Source organism: Botryllus schlosseri, chromosome 14 (assembly GCF_051294905.1).
Source record: "Botryllus schlosseri isolate E-star chromosome 14, Bs_hap1, whole genome shotgun sequence".
NCBI lineage: Eukaryota > Metazoa > Chordata > Ascidiacea > Stolidobranchia > Styelidae > Botryllus > Botryllus schlosseri.
Genome location: NC_137249.1, coordinates 7,881,448 through 7,902,144, shown reverse-complemented (window position 1 = coordinate 7,902,144; position 20,697 = coordinate 7,881,448). Strand labels below are relative to the sequence as shown.

At 41.4% G+C, this 20,697-nt stretch overlaps 3 protein-coding genes across 4 annotated transcripts in view; 2 read left to right on the top strand and 1 right to left on the bottom strand.

Moving 5' to 3' along the window:
* The window catches only part of LOC145455115 (uncharacterized), a 99,028-nt gene extending 87,608 nt beyond the window's left edge, over positions 1 to 11,420 (top strand). The window contains exon 2 of the mRNA XM_080333067.1: positions 9,349 to 11,420. Within this exon, the coding sequence (XP_080189193.1) occupies positions 9,525 to 10,748 (1,224 nt within the window). The 5' untranslated portion in view covers positions 9,349 to 9,524 and the 3' untranslated portion in view covers positions 10,749 to 11,420. The remainder of the gene's footprint in view (positions 1 to 9,348) is intronic.
* Positions 1 to 19,273, bottom strand: part of LOC145455108 (density-regulated protein-like) — a 41,777-nt gene extending 22,504 nt beyond the window's left edge. The window contains exon 1 of one of the 2 annotated variants that reach the window (XM_080333060.1): positions 19,236 to 19,273. The gene's annotated coding sequence lies outside the window, so the exon portion shown is untranslated. The remainder of the gene's footprint in view (positions 1 to 19,235) is intronic. The other variant, XM_080333061.1, reaches the window with a different exon arrangement.
* Positions 1 to 20,697, top strand: part of LOC145455103 (BAI1-associated protein 3-like) — a 31,695-nt gene that overhangs the window by 9,008 nt on the left and 1,990 nt on the right. Inside the window, exons 5-19 of the mRNA XM_080333056.1 lie at positions 3,638 to 3,781; positions 4,977 to 5,049; positions 11,803 to 11,963; positions 12,538 to 12,748; positions 13,260 to 13,475; positions 13,877 to 13,975; positions 14,627 to 14,695; positions 14,759 to 14,925; positions 17,219 to 17,422; positions 17,771 to 17,837; positions 17,901 to 18,028; positions 18,760 to 18,945; positions 19,003 to 19,115; positions 19,545 to 19,704; positions 20,347 to 20,510. Of these exons, the coding sequence (XP_080189182.1) occupies positions 3,638 to 3,781; positions 4,977 to 5,049; positions 11,803 to 11,963; positions 12,538 to 12,748; positions 13,260 to 13,475; positions 13,877 to 13,975; positions 14,627 to 14,695; positions 14,759 to 14,925; positions 17,219 to 17,422; positions 17,771 to 17,837; positions 17,901 to 18,028; positions 18,760 to 18,945; positions 19,003 to 19,115; positions 19,545 to 19,704; positions 20,347 to 20,510 (2,162 nt within the window). The remainder of the gene's footprint in view (positions 1 to 3,637; positions 3,782 to 4,976; positions 5,050 to 11,802; positions 11,964 to 12,537; positions 12,749 to 13,259; positions 13,476 to 13,876; positions 13,976 to 14,626; positions 14,696 to 14,758; positions 14,926 to 17,218; positions 17,423 to 17,770; positions 17,838 to 17,900; positions 18,029 to 18,759; positions 18,946 to 19,002; positions 19,116 to 19,544; positions 19,705 to 20,346; positions 20,511 to 20,697) is intronic.

Genomic DNA, 20,697 nt, shown 5'->3' with positions numbered 1-20,697 from the left:
ACAAGTTGTACGGGTTGTGACGTAACATTACCGATAGTAATTTCGGTAGGCTTTAAATCCGAACCTTTACTGCTTTACTGAAGGCTCTGACCGTCTGACCTAAGCCTAATCAGGTGTCTGTAATGAGACGGGCGAAGTTTATTTCGCTCGAGACGGCGGCTCATATTAGAATACGGGTGACAAGAGACTCGGTCAATAAGACAATCAACGTTTGGGGTAACTGCAGGTACTTTATTTTCTTACTCTTTGCTTTGATCTTGATAGCGTTAGAAAATATCGGAGACTTTGGTTCAATGATAATGTCAGGTTCAGATCAACCTGCAAAGAAATCTCGCACCCTTGTGCAAGAAAATCGGGCCTTTCAAAGTGAATGGGAAGAGGCGTATTTTCAAATTGAGGAAAACGGCAAAGCGAAATGCCTTCTGTGCCCTATAATAATAAACGGTGTAAAATCTTTCAACGTTAAGAGGCATTATAAAACACATGCGGGAAAATACGACGTCTATCAAGGTGAATCAAGGAAACGGAAGTTAGAATGTCTGAAAGCAGAGCGTAGCAAACAAGGAAAAATGTTTTTAAAAAAAAAGAACCCGAAGAGGTAACAATAACATCATATAAGATCAGTCATCTATTGGCCAGCAATATGAAGCCATATTCTGATGGCGAAATTACGAAGCAGGCTATTGTTTTGTTTACCGAAGACAATTGTTCTCCTGCCATTCAGCAGAAAGCTAAAAAATTGCAGCTTAGCAATGATACTGTAACGCGTCGTGTCGATTGCATATCCCAAGATCTGCATGAGCAACTTATTCACAAGTCGCAAGATTTTTCTTACTACTCGCTTGCTCTTGACAGCACTAACGACATTACCGACATAGAGCAATTAGCTGTATTCATCCGGGGAGTCATGCCAGATTTCAAGATTTGCGAGGAGTTTCTTACTTTGCGATCTATTCATGGCACAACGAAGGGAACCGACATGTTTCGTGAATTTCATGCTACTCTTCAAGAAGCGCATTTAGACCCATCGAAATTATATTCATTGGCGACAGATGGCTGCCCAGCAATGCTCGGCAAAAATCTAGGTCTTCAAGGACTCGTCAACAAATGGCGTGCTGAACAGAATCTTGACGCTGTGACTTGGCAACACTGCATTATACACCAGGAAAGTCTTGTTGCTAAATCATTAAAGATGTCCAATGTGACAGATATAGTAATATCGACCGTAAATTGGATTCGAGCAAACGCACTTAACCATCGAAAATTCAAGGCTTTTCTCACCGATATTGATGCTGACCATGGAGACTTGATCATGTTCACCGCTGTACGATGGCTAAGCCGAGCTGCATGCCTCAAAAGATTTTACGCGCTACTTCCTGAGATTAAAATATTTGTCGAAGGAAAGAAAGACATCCCTCAGTTGGGAAACGAACACTGGGTTGCTGACTTGGCGTTCATGGTGGATATTACCTCACACCTGTCGTCACTAAATCGGAACTTACAAGGAAATAACAAGCTCTGTCACGCCTGGTACGGGACAGTGTCTGGTTTCATTGAGAAATTGTGTCTTTGGAGAAAGCACCTAGAGGAGGGTGTTACGACACATTTTGTAACGCTTTCAAACCACCGACAGAATGGATCATTCAAAACATATGACCAGGTTATTAGTACCTTGATTGACGGGTTTAAACGTCGAATAGAGGGAATGCATCATTCCGTACCCCTGATGAATATATTTTCAAACCCAATGGCAGTAGATGCCGCCACTGCCCCTGATATTTTTCAGATGGAACTGCTGGACTTGCAGTCCGATATAGAATTGCGACTGTTGTTTCAAAGCAATGGACTCCTTGAATTTTGGGGTGCTGTTCCTGAAGAAAAATACCCCAACCTGATAGCTAACGCATCGAAGAATGCCTGCATGTTCGGTTCAACCTATGTATGTGAAGCCCTTTTCAGCAAATTAGTGAGGATCAAAAGCAAATATCGCAACCGATTGACTGATCGTCATCTGAAACAGCTCTTGTGCACAGCTTCCTCCACGATGAAACCTCGTTATGACAAACTTGTGAAAAATCAAATTCAATTTCAAGTTTCGCACTAAGTTGCAAAATAGATAGTGATCACCACAGATTTAGCGTCACGCCTTGTTCATCCAAACTCAATTCACATGCTCTCGGAACTCAGAAAGATTGTGGATTAAGTCTCAATAAACATGTTGTGACGCTAAATCTGTGGTGATCACTATCTATTTACTATCTGGAAGAATGTAAATTGTAAATCATCCGCAATCGGCTTCAACGGTGAAGGGTATACCTCGGTATACCATCGGTGAAGGGACGTGGCTGGGTAACGTCGTTTCGGAAGTTGTCCGTATGGGGAGTGCCCGCTGTCACAGTGTCGTCTGGGGAAATTGTCGTATTTGTTTTGGCCGTCGCTGTTTGAGCCAATCGCGGTTTTGGCCGTCGCTGTTATGGCCGTCGCTGTTGTGGCCAGTCGGTGTTTTGGCCGTCGCTATTAAGGCCGTCGCTATTTTAGCCGTACACCATTTCGTTGATACCATTTTTGATGATATTTTTCTATTCTCAATAAATTACGTTATTCGTGCCATCATGCGGCTCCCGACAGAGTTGAGGTTCATAAAATGGCTCCCACAGTGAAAAAGCTTGAGAACCACTGCTATATAGTGAAGTTTGATGAGATTTCCGGTTTTTCAATATTAGTTTTGGATTGAACTTTAAGTTCTCAAATCGATCAAAGATATGTGGCAGTCGAATAAATTTTCGAATTTTTAAAATCCAAAATGCCGTCGCGGGCCGCACAAAATGTTCTCGAGGGCCGCATGCGGCCCGCGGGCCGCGTGTTTGAGACCTCTGCCCTAGGGTGTACGACAACCCCGGTTGAAGAGCACTGGTATATTATCAGCAACGTTTTATGCATATGCCAATTGTCAATTTAGCACAAGAACCAGCCTTGCTTGCCGCACGCATTTATATGAGTATAGCAGACTGCTCAATATCCCGAAATTAAATCCATGTGTCGTCACCTTTTGGACATATGCAATCGCGACACGTTGTCAAAGTTTTGATTTGAAGTTTGTATGACAACGACTGAGATGAACCGGGCCAGAATGTAATTTTTTTAGGGCGAGATTATTTGAAAAATAATTATTCCATTCTGGCTCGCATGCGTAATATGCGAGGTTTTATTATTGTTAAATACTCACTGCGTTTGGGATGGTATCAATAGCAAATTAAAAAATTGTTTTAGGGGTCCGTGATCAAACAAGGTTAGGAAGCACTGTTCTATAGCAGAGTTCTATACAATTCTATTGATATGCACGATGCCATCCATCATCCTGGACAGATCCTCGTTACGTTCAATTCCAGTAGAGACTAGAATGCAAAGTTTCATATGCTATAGGTCAGATCTGCCTTACGTACACATAAATCACGAAGGTTCCGTTAACGGTTGATTTGAATTGTAAAATTGGGGTTCTGTTCCGTTCATCACCTGGGAGAAATACAGGTGAGCGGGTCCGCCCAAAAGGCAAATTGTTCGCTCCTGCGTAAATGCCAGTCATTTTATACCGTTATTGCATTGGAATGTTGTAATCGTTATCGTCTGTCCCGTACAGGAATCTGCTGTCCTTGACGGTTGGGATGGAAAACTGCAAAGCGTGGACGAGTGCTTGCTTCAGGAAATGGAGACACAAAGAAGGATGGATGCGCTCACTACTGTTATCATCAAATGGCTGATTTATTGCCAGGAACATATTCAGGTCTGGTAACTCACTTTGTCGCGATTCCATTCATAATCTGAATAACATACGTCTAAAATGTGGATTCTCATAAAATTGCACGTGGAAATAATAGTGGAATACATGCCAGGGACTGAATACAGATATGACTTTACGATAGGGATGGTGTGGACGTGAGGTTCACGTTCGCGTTCTGTGTGTGAGCCTCAGAAATTTAGAGGTTCACGTTCGCAAACGAACCTTGGTAGGTTCTGCACTGTGAAACTTTTTCATATATTACAATTTTCACTTCATTATAACATCTTTGGTTGAAATTTATTGCTTTTCAACTGCGGGCCACTCTATATGCATGGCGCTGGTAGCATAAAAAAGTTTGCTAAAACATCCAGCTTTCTGTTTATGAATATGTTGTGATTCTCCGCTGTGAGCTTGACCCGCAATCACACAACATCAAGAGCAAAATTCACTACAATCTTGACTTAATATTTTTACTGTATCATAAAAACCAAATCCATGCAATTGGGGTATCGGCTACTGCACTGCTGTATAACTTGTTAATGCGTATTTTTTCTTGGGGAAGAGTACCCAATAATCAAGACATTCGGCAGCTTACAATCGCGCAAAGCGCGAAAATTTTTTTAAAAAGCTGTCTAAATTTTCAAAAAATACTCTATAATTTATGCTAATTCACGAAATAATTTTGGGCCCCCAATTGGGGGGTTTGGGGTGCGGCAGTTACGGTCCTGTTAGCAATGATGCGTCGGAATGCGACTATACCGGTATTGAACACCAAGTATTTCTGGTCGTTTTTGCCGAAGAAAGAAAAAGAACCACTTATACCGAGCAGACGCATCCAAGCCAAGTCAAAAAAATTATGACACATGTACTGTACAACCCTTCAACGAAGATTAAAAATGTTAACTTCGCCGTGAGCACAGACGCAGAAGAGAATAGCTTGTAGGGTAACCAATCCATACGTCCTTTTTTTAGTCAACCGACCACGAAGTGGGAAAAATTTACCATTTTTTCAATATTTTCCTCCGGTATTCTAAGTTTGAAAATTTTGAAGAAGTGCCCTCCTTTCCCGATTCCAAAATATGGTAAGTGCGCACTGCGCACCCAACCATGTGACCCAAAGTCATGCAAATAGGGGATAGGCAACAAAACATTGTCAAATTGTCGCAATGACTTCATACGCATTGTCGTTGTTTTCCAGCTTCCAGACGGAATACAAATGCAGCGTATGACCGAGTTGCTGAAAGCGCTGGACGCCGGAAACGACGCAAAAGGTATGCTGCAATTGAATAGTCATTACAATATGACAGGTTAATTTGACATACCCCGTATAATGCTTCCGTCGCCTAATGAATATGCAACATATGCGAGATTGAAGATATTTCCAGTACCCGACAACGAATGATAACCTTCACAGGCCGAAATGAAGTAACACAAAGGCTACCATATAGCATAGATGTTTATTTGATAAAGCAGTGACGCTCACGAGGTTTTAGGTGGATCTTTATCCATTGATCCGCATGATGATTCTGGCACCGGAAGAAAGTCACTCGATTCTCCATACTTATAGCGACACTGGAAAGACTCGAACCCTCAATGTATGAGCTGAAGTCGGCTTAGCCACTAGGCTAAGAGTATTCTTGCGTGTTTTTGCCGCAGTCCTGCACTGGTTCATGTCAAATAACACTCTGTTGATTTAATCACGCACAAGGCCTAGTAAACGCCGTGTGTCGCAACATCCCGCGACCCCAAATCGAATGGATACGTGAATGTTGACTTGCAGACTCATCTATTAAATCACGGTGGTGATTGTTCGGAACGAACTTATGCTAAATAACGAATTTTCGCCGCCTTCTTCATTAGGCCATCAGGCCGACGAGAATCCTATGTTTTGAACGAATCCATGGGAAATAACACTCTTTCGATAAAACTAGGCCTAACAAACTACCCGACAAGGCCTATTTATTACAAATAATATTATTTCGACTGAGTTATAAACAAAATCTTGCAAAATTGCCTCACTGAAATCATTTTTCATGTTACCTGACCCATGGCCTACTAAAAACACGGCCTTACAGTCTGCCTATAGACCTGAAAATTAAGAGGCCTAAAGTCTGAAAAAGTGTAAATCTTGCGGGAATACCTACGCAGATGGTAAGTAGCGCGTCAGGCAAAACTGCAATGGATTCTGAATACGATTTATTGTGTTGAGATGATAGAATATCGTTTTAATACGAAAACAATCATTTTAGTCCCATAAGAGCTGTTAGTCAGGTGCAGAATCCACGGATATCACTGCCAAAACTCTTGCGGATGAATACAGTTGAAGTTGTTGTCGAAGGCAAGACATTTTCAGTTGTTCGGGTTGAGCCGTGTGGTGCTGTTCGTCGCATTGCACTTGTTTCTTTCTATATCTAGACTCTAGAGCAAGGGTCGGCAACCTACGGCCCGCGGGCCGGATCCGGCCCGCCAAGCGAAATCGTCCGGCCCGCGACGAAATAATTAGTTACCACAAGAATACGCCCCGCCGTTTAGTAATGAGTTCCAATCTGCAGTGCAGCACTGCGGCACTGCTTGGTAAGAATGCGGCATTGCTACGATGTAAGTATCCTACGTCGTATTGGTCTATTGTTACGTCATAAAACTGATGCGATGGCTGTTGATTAGTAGCCTATCTCGTACTAAAAGTAGGAGATGGAGAATGTATGTAGAGTAGACTAGACCAGTGCTTATAAAGCGTGTGTATCGCGTAACCATAGGTATACCATACTGTTTAATGGGTTGCCACTCTAATAGGGTGCGACATTAAAGGTGAGGTTCCTCTGCTTCAAAAACGCTTGGAACATCTCAGACGCAATGACAAAATCTCAAACTTTCCGTTTCATTTGAGATAACCAGCCTACGTAGGTTAGTCATCTGCAGTTTAATTCATTAGAAGACATTGTACGCCAAGACAACAAATCTGAATAGTGTTTTGGACACAGTGGGGAAAGCTGATTTTGTCTCACAATCTGGATCACCGACAGTTAGCCTACCCCATATATTACTAGAAGCAGAGAATCAATATGGCGATGTCCTGTATATCTGCCATGTTCGCACATTAAGTCGAGTCGAGCCGCTATCCTTGCACGAGTGTATGAACTGAGAAACGAAATAGCAACTTTCCTTAAAATTACAAACATCGCCGACTCATATAGTCGTGTCATCGAAATGGGTATTTAATCTTGCTTTCGTAGTACATTTAACGTCACATCTAACAAATTGAATTTGCAGCTTCATGAAGAAATAACTGAATACATGAGATGTTGAGGCGCATTCGAAACAAAACTGCGACTCTGGGAATGTCAACAGTAAAAAGAAAATTATGCTCACTTTCCTACACTGGTGGAGAGTAAACCTCTAGTACCAGCACTATACCTTTGTAACTGTGATACGAAATTTAATTACTGAATTTCCACCCGCTTTTCCGACATGCGTTCTGTACAAAATAAATTCTGACTACTCAGTACTCGGTTTAATGTGAGCGCCAATACCGTTGCCTGAAAATTTCAAATGGGCCCTTTTGAAATGCGATGCAGTTGAATTGAAAGACAAATATCATACAAAGAGCATATCGCTGCATGACTTTGACAAAGAGTACGTTCTTGAAATGGGTCTTTATCCCAGCTTGACCCACTATGCAAAAGAAATGGCATCGACTTTTGATAGCACGTATAACGCATGCGAAAAATAGTTTAAAACAATGGAATTCACGGAGAGCAAGCTAAGATCACGTATTCTAATGCCCATTGAGAATGTGGTTTGATTGTTGCTTCATCTGACTTGTTATTAGAAGTTGAAATTCTTTCACAAAGCATGCTGCGTCAAGTGTCACATTTATGCTGCGTTGTTGAAGTGTAAATACATGTGTTTTGCCCTTTTTGTGATTTGTATGATTGAGATTGCAGCAATGTATTTTACTAAACCGACGTGAGCGTTACATATAGTATCAAGAAAAATTCCGGCCCGCCAAAAAGTTGTGCACTCGGAATTTGGCCCGCGACTAGCAAAAGGTTGCCGACCCCTGCTCTAGAGTATATTCACGAGCTGAGGGTCAGTATTATCACTTGATAGGTTAGTTAGCAATCAGGTTACGGTTCCTCGACAGTGCCAGTGGTTCAAGTACGAAGAACGTCGTGTTCGAACGGCTCGCCAGTAGTATCATGATCTGCTAGTTCTCTAACATAGTGTTGGATACGGTAGTCAATTTTGACGAATCGTGTAACTGGTAGCGTTGGTTCTAAGACGTTCAATATTTTGAAGGCGTGTTCATTGTAACTGCTTTTATATAATTTCATTAATTGTTGCAAGGCTTGGACAGGGTGCTGTGCCAGAATGCTATTTTACTTCAGTGATCTATCATTTGTTAATACCCATTTTCCAGTGTAGTTAATAGGCGATGGTTCTTAAGTGTTGCGTGGTGGGGTGTACTTCTGGATATACTACTCACAAATCTAGCAAAGTCTCAACTTTCCGTTTTCCCCTTAAAAATACGGAACTGAGTGGTGCATGGATACATTTTGTTAATCGTGCTCACTGGATGCCGACCAAATATTCGGTCGTGTGTATCAAACACTTCAAAGACCGTTATGTTATGCATGGGAAACGTAAAACATTACGTTAGAAATTGAATCCCGTGCCTACGATTTGTTCTTCAGCACAGCGAGCACTTCCGTCAACTCTGCCCAGTAAATTAACAACACGGCCACCTCCGCGAGATCGATCACAACAACCAGATCAGTTGAAGGATTTCAATGCGTCTGATACGGTCAAGGGGTTTGAAGAGATTGATGCCGGTCTTGCCCCTCCCAAGTATACATTTCATAAAGCAGGGGATCAGCATGTTATATACTATGAGCTGTGTTTTGAAGGCTTTCCGAAAATCAAGAATGCCATAAAAATTGACAGTCAACTGAGGGTGCAGCTGCAACATAATGGAATACCTGTGCCTTTGCCTACATGGTTCCGCACAGGAAGAAATACTCTGCTCAAAAGGAAATGCGAGCTACTAAACTTCCCAAGCTATTCGGATAGTCTAACTGATCCGGATCCCGAAGTAGATATTTTAGAGGAGCTGCGTAATCTAAAATACCGCAAGGCTGGCAATACTCTGGCAATATGATCCGGTACTGCTTGCTTTTACGTTCTATTTCTTGCCAAGCGTACAAGATACTTTTGGAAATGTTCCCAATGCCATCTCTGAGCTGTTTGCAGAACAAGACTAAAGGGACAATTGATTTTTCAAAGGCCATACAGCTACTGAAATCGAATGGGGAAATTTCTGAGGATGTTATCGTGATGGTGGATGAAATGTATCTGCAAAAAGGTGTGCAATATCATGGTGGCGAATATTATGGTGCTGATGAAGAAGGAAATCTTTACAAAGGCATCATAGTGATTATGATCAAGGGACTTAAAAAATCGCTTCCTTTAGTCCTACAAATTCTACCAGAAACACAAATTAAAGGTGCCTGGTTGGCGCAAAAGCTGTCTGATTGCATCACGAAAATCTCGGATCTTGGATTTAATACAAGAGAGAGATATGATATTCTTTCTCGCCTGCACCATCGAGATGCTTTGGCGACGGAGTTGCGATACGGCCCCATGAGGTCATCTAGTCTGCGCCCCCGTTTTTTTTCTCCTCCATGCTATTCGTGATTGCTGAGCGCCTAGCAGGATAGCTGCGGATACCATTTTTCGAGTCTTTGGTATGACCCGGCCGGGGATCGAACCCACGACCTACCGCTCGAGAAGCCGGACGCATAACCATTACACTATCTCGCTCGGTATTGTTTCTGACAACCACAGTACCAACGTTCGAGCTTTCAATATACTGTCATCGCGGTATGGATCGAACTCCGAGTTGTTCATCAATCATCCAAGTTGCAAGACAAAAATCTATCTATTTTATGACAACGTTCATTTGGTGAAGAACGTTCGCAACAATCTACTGAATGCTAGGAGATTTTCCTTTCCATCATTCTATATTAAAGGTGGCAATATATCCAAAATGGGCCCTGCTGGTTATATTGCATGGCAAGACTTGCATCATATTCATGAACAGGATCAACAATTGGAGTGTAATTTGCGAATGGCTCCAAAGCTAACAAAAAAAGCACTACATCCTGGCAACAACAAGCAGAACGTCAACCTGGCACTGGCTATCTTTGATGAAAAAACCATAGCAGCTTTACTGTATTTACTGTCAGAAGGATACGAGTATGTCATGATGGGTAAATTTCAAACAGACCCCCTCGAGAGACGATTTTCTCGGTATCGACATATGAGTGGTGGGAGGTTTCTGGTCAGCTTGCGGGAAGTGTTGTCAGCGGAGAAGATATTGATGTGCAGATCACTACTGAAGAGTGGCATAGAATTCTGGAATGAGGATGTGAAGATTGACAACGAATCAGCGTTTCACGAGTTTCAGAACGATGTTGAGATTTCGTGCAACGACTTTTCTGAAGTTGCTATTTCACCTGAAACAAAGGAGGTGGCATATTTTGTTGCAGGCTTCATTGCCAAATGTCTTGAAAGTCATACGGACTGCACCGAGTGTAGCTTGTCCCTCATGACTGATGAACCCGAAGAGGAATATGCTGAATATTTCGAGATGGTGGATAGGGGACGGTTGACTGTACCTGCCATTCAAGTGGCCCATTATGTATTTGATTCCTTCGCAGTTCTGGATTCGGCTAATCAGCTCATATCTAACCGTGGCCCTGTTCCTCTGCGCCGGGGAGCATTATGTGTGTCGAAAGTGGTGTTAGGTGAATCCCGAATTGGTTGCAATGCACATAGTGAAAATTGTACAAATGTCGCGTTCAAGAAAATTGTGAACATTTTTTACAATAATCTTCAAAAATTGGCGAATTCCTCACTCAGGGAAGACTCACTTCACCAATTTAAAGGGAGGCAAAGGCAAAAGAAGTGATTGTCCTGAAAGGCTGTGATATTTGTTTTCTAAGGATCTAATTCAAGAGTTTCTGCACCCATTTTTCTTTGATTGTGCAAATTTCGTTCCTAATTTTTTTTGTTATATATTGCTGCAATAGACTGTTTTTACAGAAGTGATTGGACAGAAGTGATTGTCCTGTAAGGCTGTGATATTTGTTTTCTAAGGATCTAATTCAAGAGTTTCTGCACCCATTTTTCTTTGATTGTGCAAATTTCGTTCCTAATTTTTTTTGTTATATATTGCTGCAATAGACTGTTTTTACAGAAGTGATTGGACAGAAGTGATTGTCCTGTAAGGCTGTGATATTTGTTGTCCCGTAAGGCTGTGATATTTGTTGTCCTGTAAGGCTGTGATATTTGTTTTCTAAAGATCTAATTCAAGAGTTTCTGCACCCATTTTTCTTTGATTTTGCAAATTTCGTTCCAAATTTTTTGTTATATATTGCTGCAATAGACTGTTTTTACAGAAGTGATTGGACAGAAGTGATTGTCCTGTAAGGCTGTGATATTTGTTGTCCTGTAAGGCTGTGATATTTGTTTTCTAAGGATCTAATTCAAGAGTTTCTGCACCCATTTTTCTTTGATTGTGCAAATTTCGTTCCTAATTTTTTTTGTTATATATTGCTGCAATAGACTGTTTTTACATACATTCTGCTCCGGTGTGTTAGTAGAGTACCAGAGACAGGTAGCATTATGACAATATCGCATTTTCTGACCAATTGAGCGCACAGCTGGTAAGGGTTGGAAAGTAGACTTTAGGCCTCTTAATTTTCAGGTCAATTAGGCAGACTGTAAGGCCGTGTTTTTAGTAGGCCATGCCTGACCACATCGAAGGAACGCGAAACCCCGATCACGAGGCCGGCAAATGTTATTTCTCGGCAATAACTTTATTTAGAATGCAAATTTTCGATTGAATAATTCAGAAGACCCGCAAAAGTTTTTCCGGTACCCTTCTTCCACGACCCAGGAAATATGTGGTGTCGACTCACCAGGTTGAGTTTTATACGCAGCAAAATATATTCATTTTGCAGATTTAATGGGGAAAGGATTCATGCCGCTACTTCCTGTTGCCGGCCGGCCAGAGAAAAGCATTATCTTCACTTTCGACAGACTACCGAAATCGTTTGACGACTTTCTGCGACATTGTCATAGGAAGATAGAAAACCACACTAAATTGTATCCAGTAAAAGGGGTGAGAAACAGTGCTTGAGAAGGCAAAATATATCTAAACCTGATAGCCTATATATTTAATATTTTTTACCAATGATTTCGAAAGTATAAAGTTAGTCCAGAGCATTCACCATCCCATATATGGCTATTGAAATTATGCGACATATTTAGGCACACTTACTGGCAACGCAATGAAACCATAATTATCAGCCACATGACTCCCGAAGTCTTATAAGTATCGAAAGAGAACAGAGCGTTGTAAATCCATTAGTCAAAACATTTCTCCTCGCGGAATCTTCCGTGCAATAGACCTTCAAGTAACACGTCAGATAAACTCTCACTGCTTATTATTGATTAGCAGAAGTTATAGACATACAATACATCCTTCCTGTCGTAACCATGTCCAGTTGCCCATTTACTCAGACTTGGGGGCAGCACTGGTTACGATCGCCAGTGGTTGGCTTCTCGGGGACAGTTATAGTGATAATTGACCCTAAGACATCCTGTCAGCAATACCAGTGGCGCGACTCAGAGCTATCAAGCTGTTGCTAACTAGTACGCCTATATTCTTGACTTCTCGAACTTTGCCTTTACAGCGCGATACGATCACGAGACTCGGAGAGCTTTTGATATGCTTGCGCACTCTGCGAGAATCGAAGTCATATCTGACGGCGAAACTTGTGGATACGAATATGTTTGGATCAGGCGATATCAAGGAAGACGTTTCAGACTCGATTAGGAGCGGCCTGCACAAACTTTACGACAAAATGCTCGAGGAACACAAAATAATCGTCGACGCAAACGGCGGTAGGACTCGTCTATAAGTCGCAACACTTTCTTAACTTTTTTTTCTCCTACCAAGGCAATTCACATACAATGCGCACATAAACTGCAGACACACCAACTTTGTACTGCCGGCGTATAGGCCATGCCGGCGAATCTACATAGCCAAAAGCGACGTTTTAGAGTCGTCAGAATGATTTTACTGTGACGTCATATAATCCAGTATTCACGCTACGCTATTGGTTGTGTGCAACGGGGCATGCAAATTAAAGAATGTCGGAAATAAAAAGACACCACGGAATTGCGACCATAGGTTGTAATATTAGGATATGAATGCTGGCTTTAATGACACTATTATTCACATTAACGCCATTGTCGACGCCATTTGCGGAAATACCATCGTCGAGAAAACGAGATGCTCAGCATGAATTCGCGACTATTGGTATTGGCGGATCCCGTAAATACGTATTAGCGCATAATTGTTCAATGTTCAGTGTACTGCCAGCAATCGAAATGAACGACTCCTTTTTTACAGGGAACAAAGATGATTATCACATCCCTGGAATGGTCAAGTTTATTGACTCGATTCACACTTCGCTTATAAACGGTCGCGGATATTATCATCCTGTGTTCAAAAAGGTTTTGAAGATCGACTACATGTCAGTGGCTTTGAGTACTATCTGCTCCAGGCTTGCGAGCGATTTCATGGAGATTCTTCCGAAAGTCAACCAATCGATATTAGAAGAACCAGGTATGTGTTACTTGTAGCTTCTGTAAGCTAATTACGTGATCGTGGCGTTTGTATAAGTGCTTATTGCAAATACCCTCGTAATGACAGCAGCGGCTTCGCTTTCAAAATTTGCAGCGTGGGGTATGACTTTTATTAGCTCTGCTATATGTATAAGTATATATATTATAAAGTGTTAAAAGTAACTAGTCTTGCCTAAAAAGCTGTCCAAGTAGACGTGGAAGTAGACTACTTTATTAAGAAGTGCAAGTGTGGGCAAAACCTACTTGAGTATTTCGAAAAAGTGGAAGTAATTCGTTACTGACCACCTGTGTTTATATAAGATTAGTAATATGAAATCCGCAATTGGAGATATGCAACTGATCGTTTGTTTGAAGACCTAATTGACAGCAATCCTTTTACAGATCCGGTCGAAGAAGGATCAGAAAACAAATCCACTGCAATGTTTCAACTTTACCTAAGTTTACAAGACTTTGCCGCCTTTATAGGAGAGCTGTATGGGCGTAAGTCTGTAGTTTTTCAACTCTCAATCTATTGCCGATACACTGTGGACTCTGCGAAGTAGCAATGAAACAAGTGACTTTCAAATAGTGCGATTTGTCCGTTCACCTCGATTTGTTACTAACTTCATGGTAAATTTAATTTTTAGACCCAAATATTGAACATCGTTTGAGAAAAGTACCGCTTCGCACGCCGTGGTAACATAACATAACATCGTTGGGTTATATTTTTCATCTGAACCAGTCACACACAATGTACAATGCGATAAGACACAATGCGATGTCATGAACAGATAGGAGGATGTCGAACGACACGCATCAGTAGCGATCCTTTACTCTAACATCCACCTCGGCCTAGAGTGCCCGATGTTACAGTTCTTTTCGATGTTGATCTTTTTTGAAGCCGTGGCCCTTTCTACTAGTTCTTTCCATTCCGTGTGAGCGCTTTCTTCGGCGGGTAATCATTACTGTGAGCTAGTTAACAGAATGGTATTTGACTGCGATTGAATAACGACCACTTCGTCATTATACGACTGACCTATGTTGATCTCAACAAAATAATTTCAACAAAGTACTACCGACTTTTAGTGTAACAATTGTCAGTATAATTTAGTATTTATAGGAACATAATCTATACATTTACCCATATTTTAGTGGATACTCCGGACGGACATGCACCGATCTTAAACTCGGGTATATACAAACACATTGGGGCATTAAAAGGTCAGTGATACCAAACACATGCCCGTAACTTTGATAACGTCATTACTGCTAACAATTTCGCAGATTATCACGAGTGGTTCAGACCGACAATCTTGCGTTGGCTGCAAATGTCCAGAGGCAGAGCCATCAAGCGACTCTCAGCTGCAGTCAAGTTGGACAAAGTCGAGAGAATTGATGACATAGCAAAGCATAGTTCTTCCTCGGTCGATGCGATCGGATGCTTGACTTCGATAAGTATCTTTTCTATCTTTATATCAACTAAATCGAAAAGTAAAATGATCACAGAGATATAAAAGCGCTCTTGCGCCATCAAGTTTTCAAACTGTCGAGCATATGACCAATGACCATAGTGTCCTATATGGTGTCGACACAAGCAAATCTCACGGTTCAATGAAATTGTATCACGTCACAATTTCCATTTGGCTACAGGCAATTTGACGGTTATTTTTGACCGGCTTGCCGAGCAATAAATTTGATGAATCGGGTATCAATCGAAAGCTAACTCTGCACTGATTACGAAAATATAAATTTTATTCCACTCATGGCCCTGGAACCCCCACAATCAGCCCCAAATTATTCATTGTTGAGTAGATTGGCAGTGTGACGCAACAATACTGTCTGGCGAAACGAGAGAGAAACTCAAGAGCAAGGATGCGGCCGAGCGGCGAGAGTGGGATCAGCTGACGTCGCGGCAATAGCTATGTGCATTGTGCAATTATAGATAACTAACCTAGCTATACTTAGACGGAAGGATCTCTAAAAGTTGAAGAATATTGCAGGAAAATTCGTAAGTCCCAAATACATTCTGTGGACCCAGTTCTACCTTTACAAATCAAGGAAAGGCTGGTAATGTGTGCTCGCTTTTAGCGAAGCGCCTATAGAAAGTATCAACAGCGCCACGCATCTCTGGAGCCCTACGCAACAAGCGGGCTAAGGTAATCGATATCATAATAATCTGACATATCCAATGTAGACTACTTAGACGTAGCCTACATATCTCTATCAGCTGAAGGATATTGCGCGAAAATTGGTAGGGACTAAATACATTCTGTGGACCCAGTTCTACCCTTACAAATCAAGGAAAGGCTGGTAATGTGTGCTTGCTTTTAGCCAAGCGCCTATAGAAAGTATCAACAGCGCCACGCGTCTCTGGAGCCCTACGCAACTAGCGGGCTAAGGCAATCGATATCATAATAATGTGACATATCCAATGTAGACAATTTAGACGTAGCCTAAATATCTCTATCAGTTGAAGGATAATGCGCGAAAATTGGTAGGGCCCTAATACATTCTGTGGACCCAGTTTTACTCTTAAAAGTCAAGGAAAGGCTGATAAGGCGTGCTCGCTTGTACCGAAGCAAATAGAAAAAGTATCAACAGCGCAGCGTTTCTCTGCGACGCGATTGCACATAGCTATTGCCGCGACGTCAGCTGATCCCAGTCTCGCCGCTCGGCCGCATCCTTGCTCTTGAGTTTCTCTCTCGTTTCGCCAGACAGGATTGTTGCGTCACACTGCCAATCTACTCAACAATGAATAATTTGGGGCTGATTGTGGGGGTTCCAGGGCCATGAGTGAAATAAAATTTATATTTTCGTAATCAGTGCAGAGTCATCTTTCGATTGATACCTGATTCATCAAATTTATTGCTCGGCAAGCCGGTCAAAGATAACCGTCCAATTGCCTGTAGCCAAATGGAAATTGTGACGTGATACAATTTCATTGAACCGTGAGATTTGCTTGTGTCGACACCATATAGGACACTATGATATGACTATAATATGGCGACATTACAGAGAACTATATGTGAATAGTGTAACTTCATTGGTCAAAGAGTTTTGAGCAGTTCCAGTGCTGCTATTTTACTTGATGATGTAGCCTACCTTGCTACTTGTAGGCCTATATTACTTCATATTATCATCCATCCATTAATAAGCGCCAAGAGCGCAATAAAAAGAGGACGAATGATTGAATATACACCAACTTTCCAATGTGATAAATCGCAAGTACCAATAATTGCACAATAACCATACGCCATCGACGATACAACTTTTATCTGCACAAAACACACGATGCAATAAACAGATAGGAGGATGTCGAAGCGAACCTATTATGCGGTCCATCAATCTAAAATTCTGAGTTGTCTACTCTGGTATAATATTTATAATATATATTGACAGTGACATTGATAGCACAGCAGTGTTTATGAGTTTTCACTGTCTATCTTTTAACGCTTCCTCGCTCATTCCACGTATATATGTCTTTCGTCTGGGCCTTTTTAAAACCCCGTATGGACAGTGATATCGAAATCGGATGTATGTAGGCGACATAAATTTGTACTGGCAAAAGTTGATCTCATATATGGATATTTGCTTCGTCAATATGCATGTGTATCTGACCCTGATGTACGAGAATTTTTCTTTCGGTGGTGGTTATTATACATGTCCATTTCATAACTACTGCCAACGTGTCTAATGATACAAATAATTAACGTACAATTTCAATTTGAATAATCGTTCCAGCACGTGGTAACTTTTTGGCATCAAATCAAGTGGCCGGACGCGATGGATGGGTTCCTGATTGCTACGCGCATTACAGAGGACATTTCGAACGGAGTGGAATTGTACGCCGACTTGGTGCACGAAAAGCTGAAGGCGGTCGGCTTTTTTGACGACGAAGGACAGTTCGATGTCACCGAAGAATTGTGCCTTGCCCTGAATAATTTAGAGGTGTGATGTAAAATATGGTTTCACAAAGCAATGCTACATAGTCTAATGAATCTTTTCCAAACTACAAATTATGTTTTCGATGAGAATAACTTTCAATTCCTTTCCACGAACATTGTTCAGTACATTGAAAAAAATTATACATATAGCTATGACGTTTCAATTTTCTTTTATGTAGATACACAGGTTTGTAAAATTATCACAATTGCCCTATCCATAGTATGTGGAGGCAACATGGAAGGAAGTCAGTTTACTGTATGTTTTCGAACATTGCAACTGATACATATACAGTACACACACAATGTGCCCCAGTTAAAGACATATACCAAATCATGTTTCATCTGATGGCAGAAAGTGAAATGTTTCCTGAAAGACATTTTGCGGGAGATGAAGATTGAGGGCTTCGTGGAAAAACTGGGTGAGTACAAGGCCACCGAACAAGCGGAATAAAGCGTAAGCGAATTGCGACATCGCTTTCCAGGAAGTATAGAAGGGGCTCCTCCGAAAGAAAAGACAATCGACTCTTTTCGGTGTTTGGTGAAAAATGCGAACGACGGAATGACTAAAAAGATTATGGAGATAACCTCGATCGTGGGTTCAAAAATGCAGGTAGAGTGTAGACCAGGGGCCGGCAACCTTTCGTGTGCAGCGTGCCAAAATGTCAAAAAATGTCCAATTATTACCAGCTTGCGTGCCAAACATTCAATTTATTAATATTTAAAGTTTGAAGCAAGGAATACCACCCACCGTTTTTCTGCAGCTTGCAACGGCATCCGTTACGCCAGTTATTCTTGAATCATTGGTCGCGAACGAAATAAATGGTGGTCGCTACCCCACCCGGCCTATCGCTTACCTGTACGTAATATTTGCATAATTTATTTCTATATAATAATTAATATAATTAATATATATTTATTTACTGGGGGTAAATAATCAAGACATCAGGTTCCAATAAATCGTGTGAAGCGCGGAAAATAATTTCAAGATATGTAAAATCTGCCCTAAAAGACTCTATTTTATGTTGATTTACGAAATAATTTTGGATCGCCTACGAGCTTTGTACATTTGTACCGGGATACACGGGCTCTTTCGCCCAGTTGTCAATACATAAAAAGCGATATAAGCATATCCAAAATTACTTTCTGCTTTACAAAATGCAATGTCTAAAAGTAAGTTATTTTGACATATATAGGCTATAACTTTTAAGCGCAGAGGTGAAAGTAGCCATTTCAATAAGCAGTACAATTAGGCAAAATCTATTTCGTTCCTGACCATCTCTGATTGTCTGTCAACATAGTGGATTACTTCCACTTTCTGAGCGTACATTTATTGCGTTTCAGCCCGACATTTCGCGGTACCTCGGGGAATACGTGAAAAAGGTATTGAAGGCGATATCTGAGAAAGCACCGACATCCGCCTACGACTCTAACTCGGACGAATGGGAGAACATTGGAGACGACGGCATACGACCGCTCATGAATTATCTGACGACAAACATCATCACTCTGAAAGAATGGTTGTGCGATGTAGGTAGCGACGGACGCGTGCTATCATTCGGTGCGTTAAATCTGAGCGCGTTGCAGGTCAACTTCCATATTCTTTTGAACATTCTCTGGCGCGTGTGCGTACGATGTCTGAGGGAGGAAGTGTTGACGAAGCAGCGGAATCAAAGACCTGAATTCTTTTCACTTGCAAAGTAAGCGGGCGCCGAATACCAAGTCCATTTTCCAGGTCGTCACGCATGACTGACGTCATGTTGCTTGAGATTGTTGTATCAATTCATTGCGAGTTGTATACTGTACAGTTCATGATCAACCTTAATACAACCAAATACTCCAAGGCAGGATGACTAATAATGCATTACAAATTATATCAAAATGCCACGATAAATAGGCTACCTCGCCCGTTTATTACAGTTTCACAATCAGTATCACAACATTGTACTGGTTGTGAACAGAGTTCGGGAATTGAACTCTCAGTGGAGTTATATAGCGTTTTTACGATCCATCGTATACCGGAAATCAGGGCACAGCGCGAATTTTTACGCAATTCCTTGGCTTTATCAAAAATCAATTTCCTGGTTATCATCGATTCGAATTTGATGGCCGCTTTTCTCACGTTACAGATACATTCTGGAAGATCACCTCGTGGGCTTTTTTCACGCCGGAGGAGAGGGGATCGAGATGGATGAAATGGTCTCGGCTGAAGCATATAAGGCTGTCGAATTGGAACTGAAAATGAAGAGCGCGTCCACCGAGGATCTCATTCGGCTATTTCTCTGCCAGGTTCGTGGTGGAGTTTTGTGTCTCTATAGTTGGACGTAACCCGACGCTTACATTTTTAGCACCGAAAACTATAGGCTGAGCTATCACGAATAGTAAAGTTTAATGAGTAATTGGTATTATTTGCGCAGTTCAAGCACATCCTGATTAAAAGATAATAGTTATATTAAATCGGAGCATGGCCTACAAAAAACAGTAGGCCATGATCGGAGTTATGCAGCGGAATCAAATTGATGATATAAGTAGTCAGCTTCGGCACACTAGTAGAAGTAGAAGTAGATAATTCCAAGTAATTAGGCTAAGTAATCTACAGGTTTTGCCTACAAAATTGAAAACTAAAATCATACTCATTTAAGGAAGTAGTGCAAGTATGGGGGAAATGTATTACTGTAGGCTACTCCAAAAAATTGAAGTAGGCCTACTTCTTTACTGACCAGTGATCCCCTTTAATGATACCTTAGAACTGTTGATTTCATGTTAGCAACAGCCTATAGTTTGCCTACGAATGCATGCCTGGAGATTGAACATTTTCGAATCCTGAATTAAATGAACGGCCATCGATTGTGTTAATCTCTCGCATATCCATTGTAATCACTGTCGCTGTACGAGATTCCGCATTGACTCGATCGCATCACGTATTTCTAGATGTACGACACGCAGAATTCGATGCAGAGCTCACCGTTTGGAACTTTGAATGCGAAGGTGTGGTTTAATAAAAACCTGAATTCGCTGCACGTCGAAGTTCTGAGCGCGAAAAATCTCCTTCCTAAAGACATGAACGGACTTAGTGACCCGTTTGTGGAAGTCACGTGAGTGAAATTATTTGTCGTTGAGATATTTTAAGCTGATTCATTTGGCTTATCGGTACATAATTAAGTAATTAGGAGGAGGGTAGTCCGTTTGGTTCCAGCTTTTAGGGAACATCATGCTATCAATTAATGTGAGTTCAAGAGCGAATCAAAGATTGCAAATATGGCAATCCACCCTACAACACAC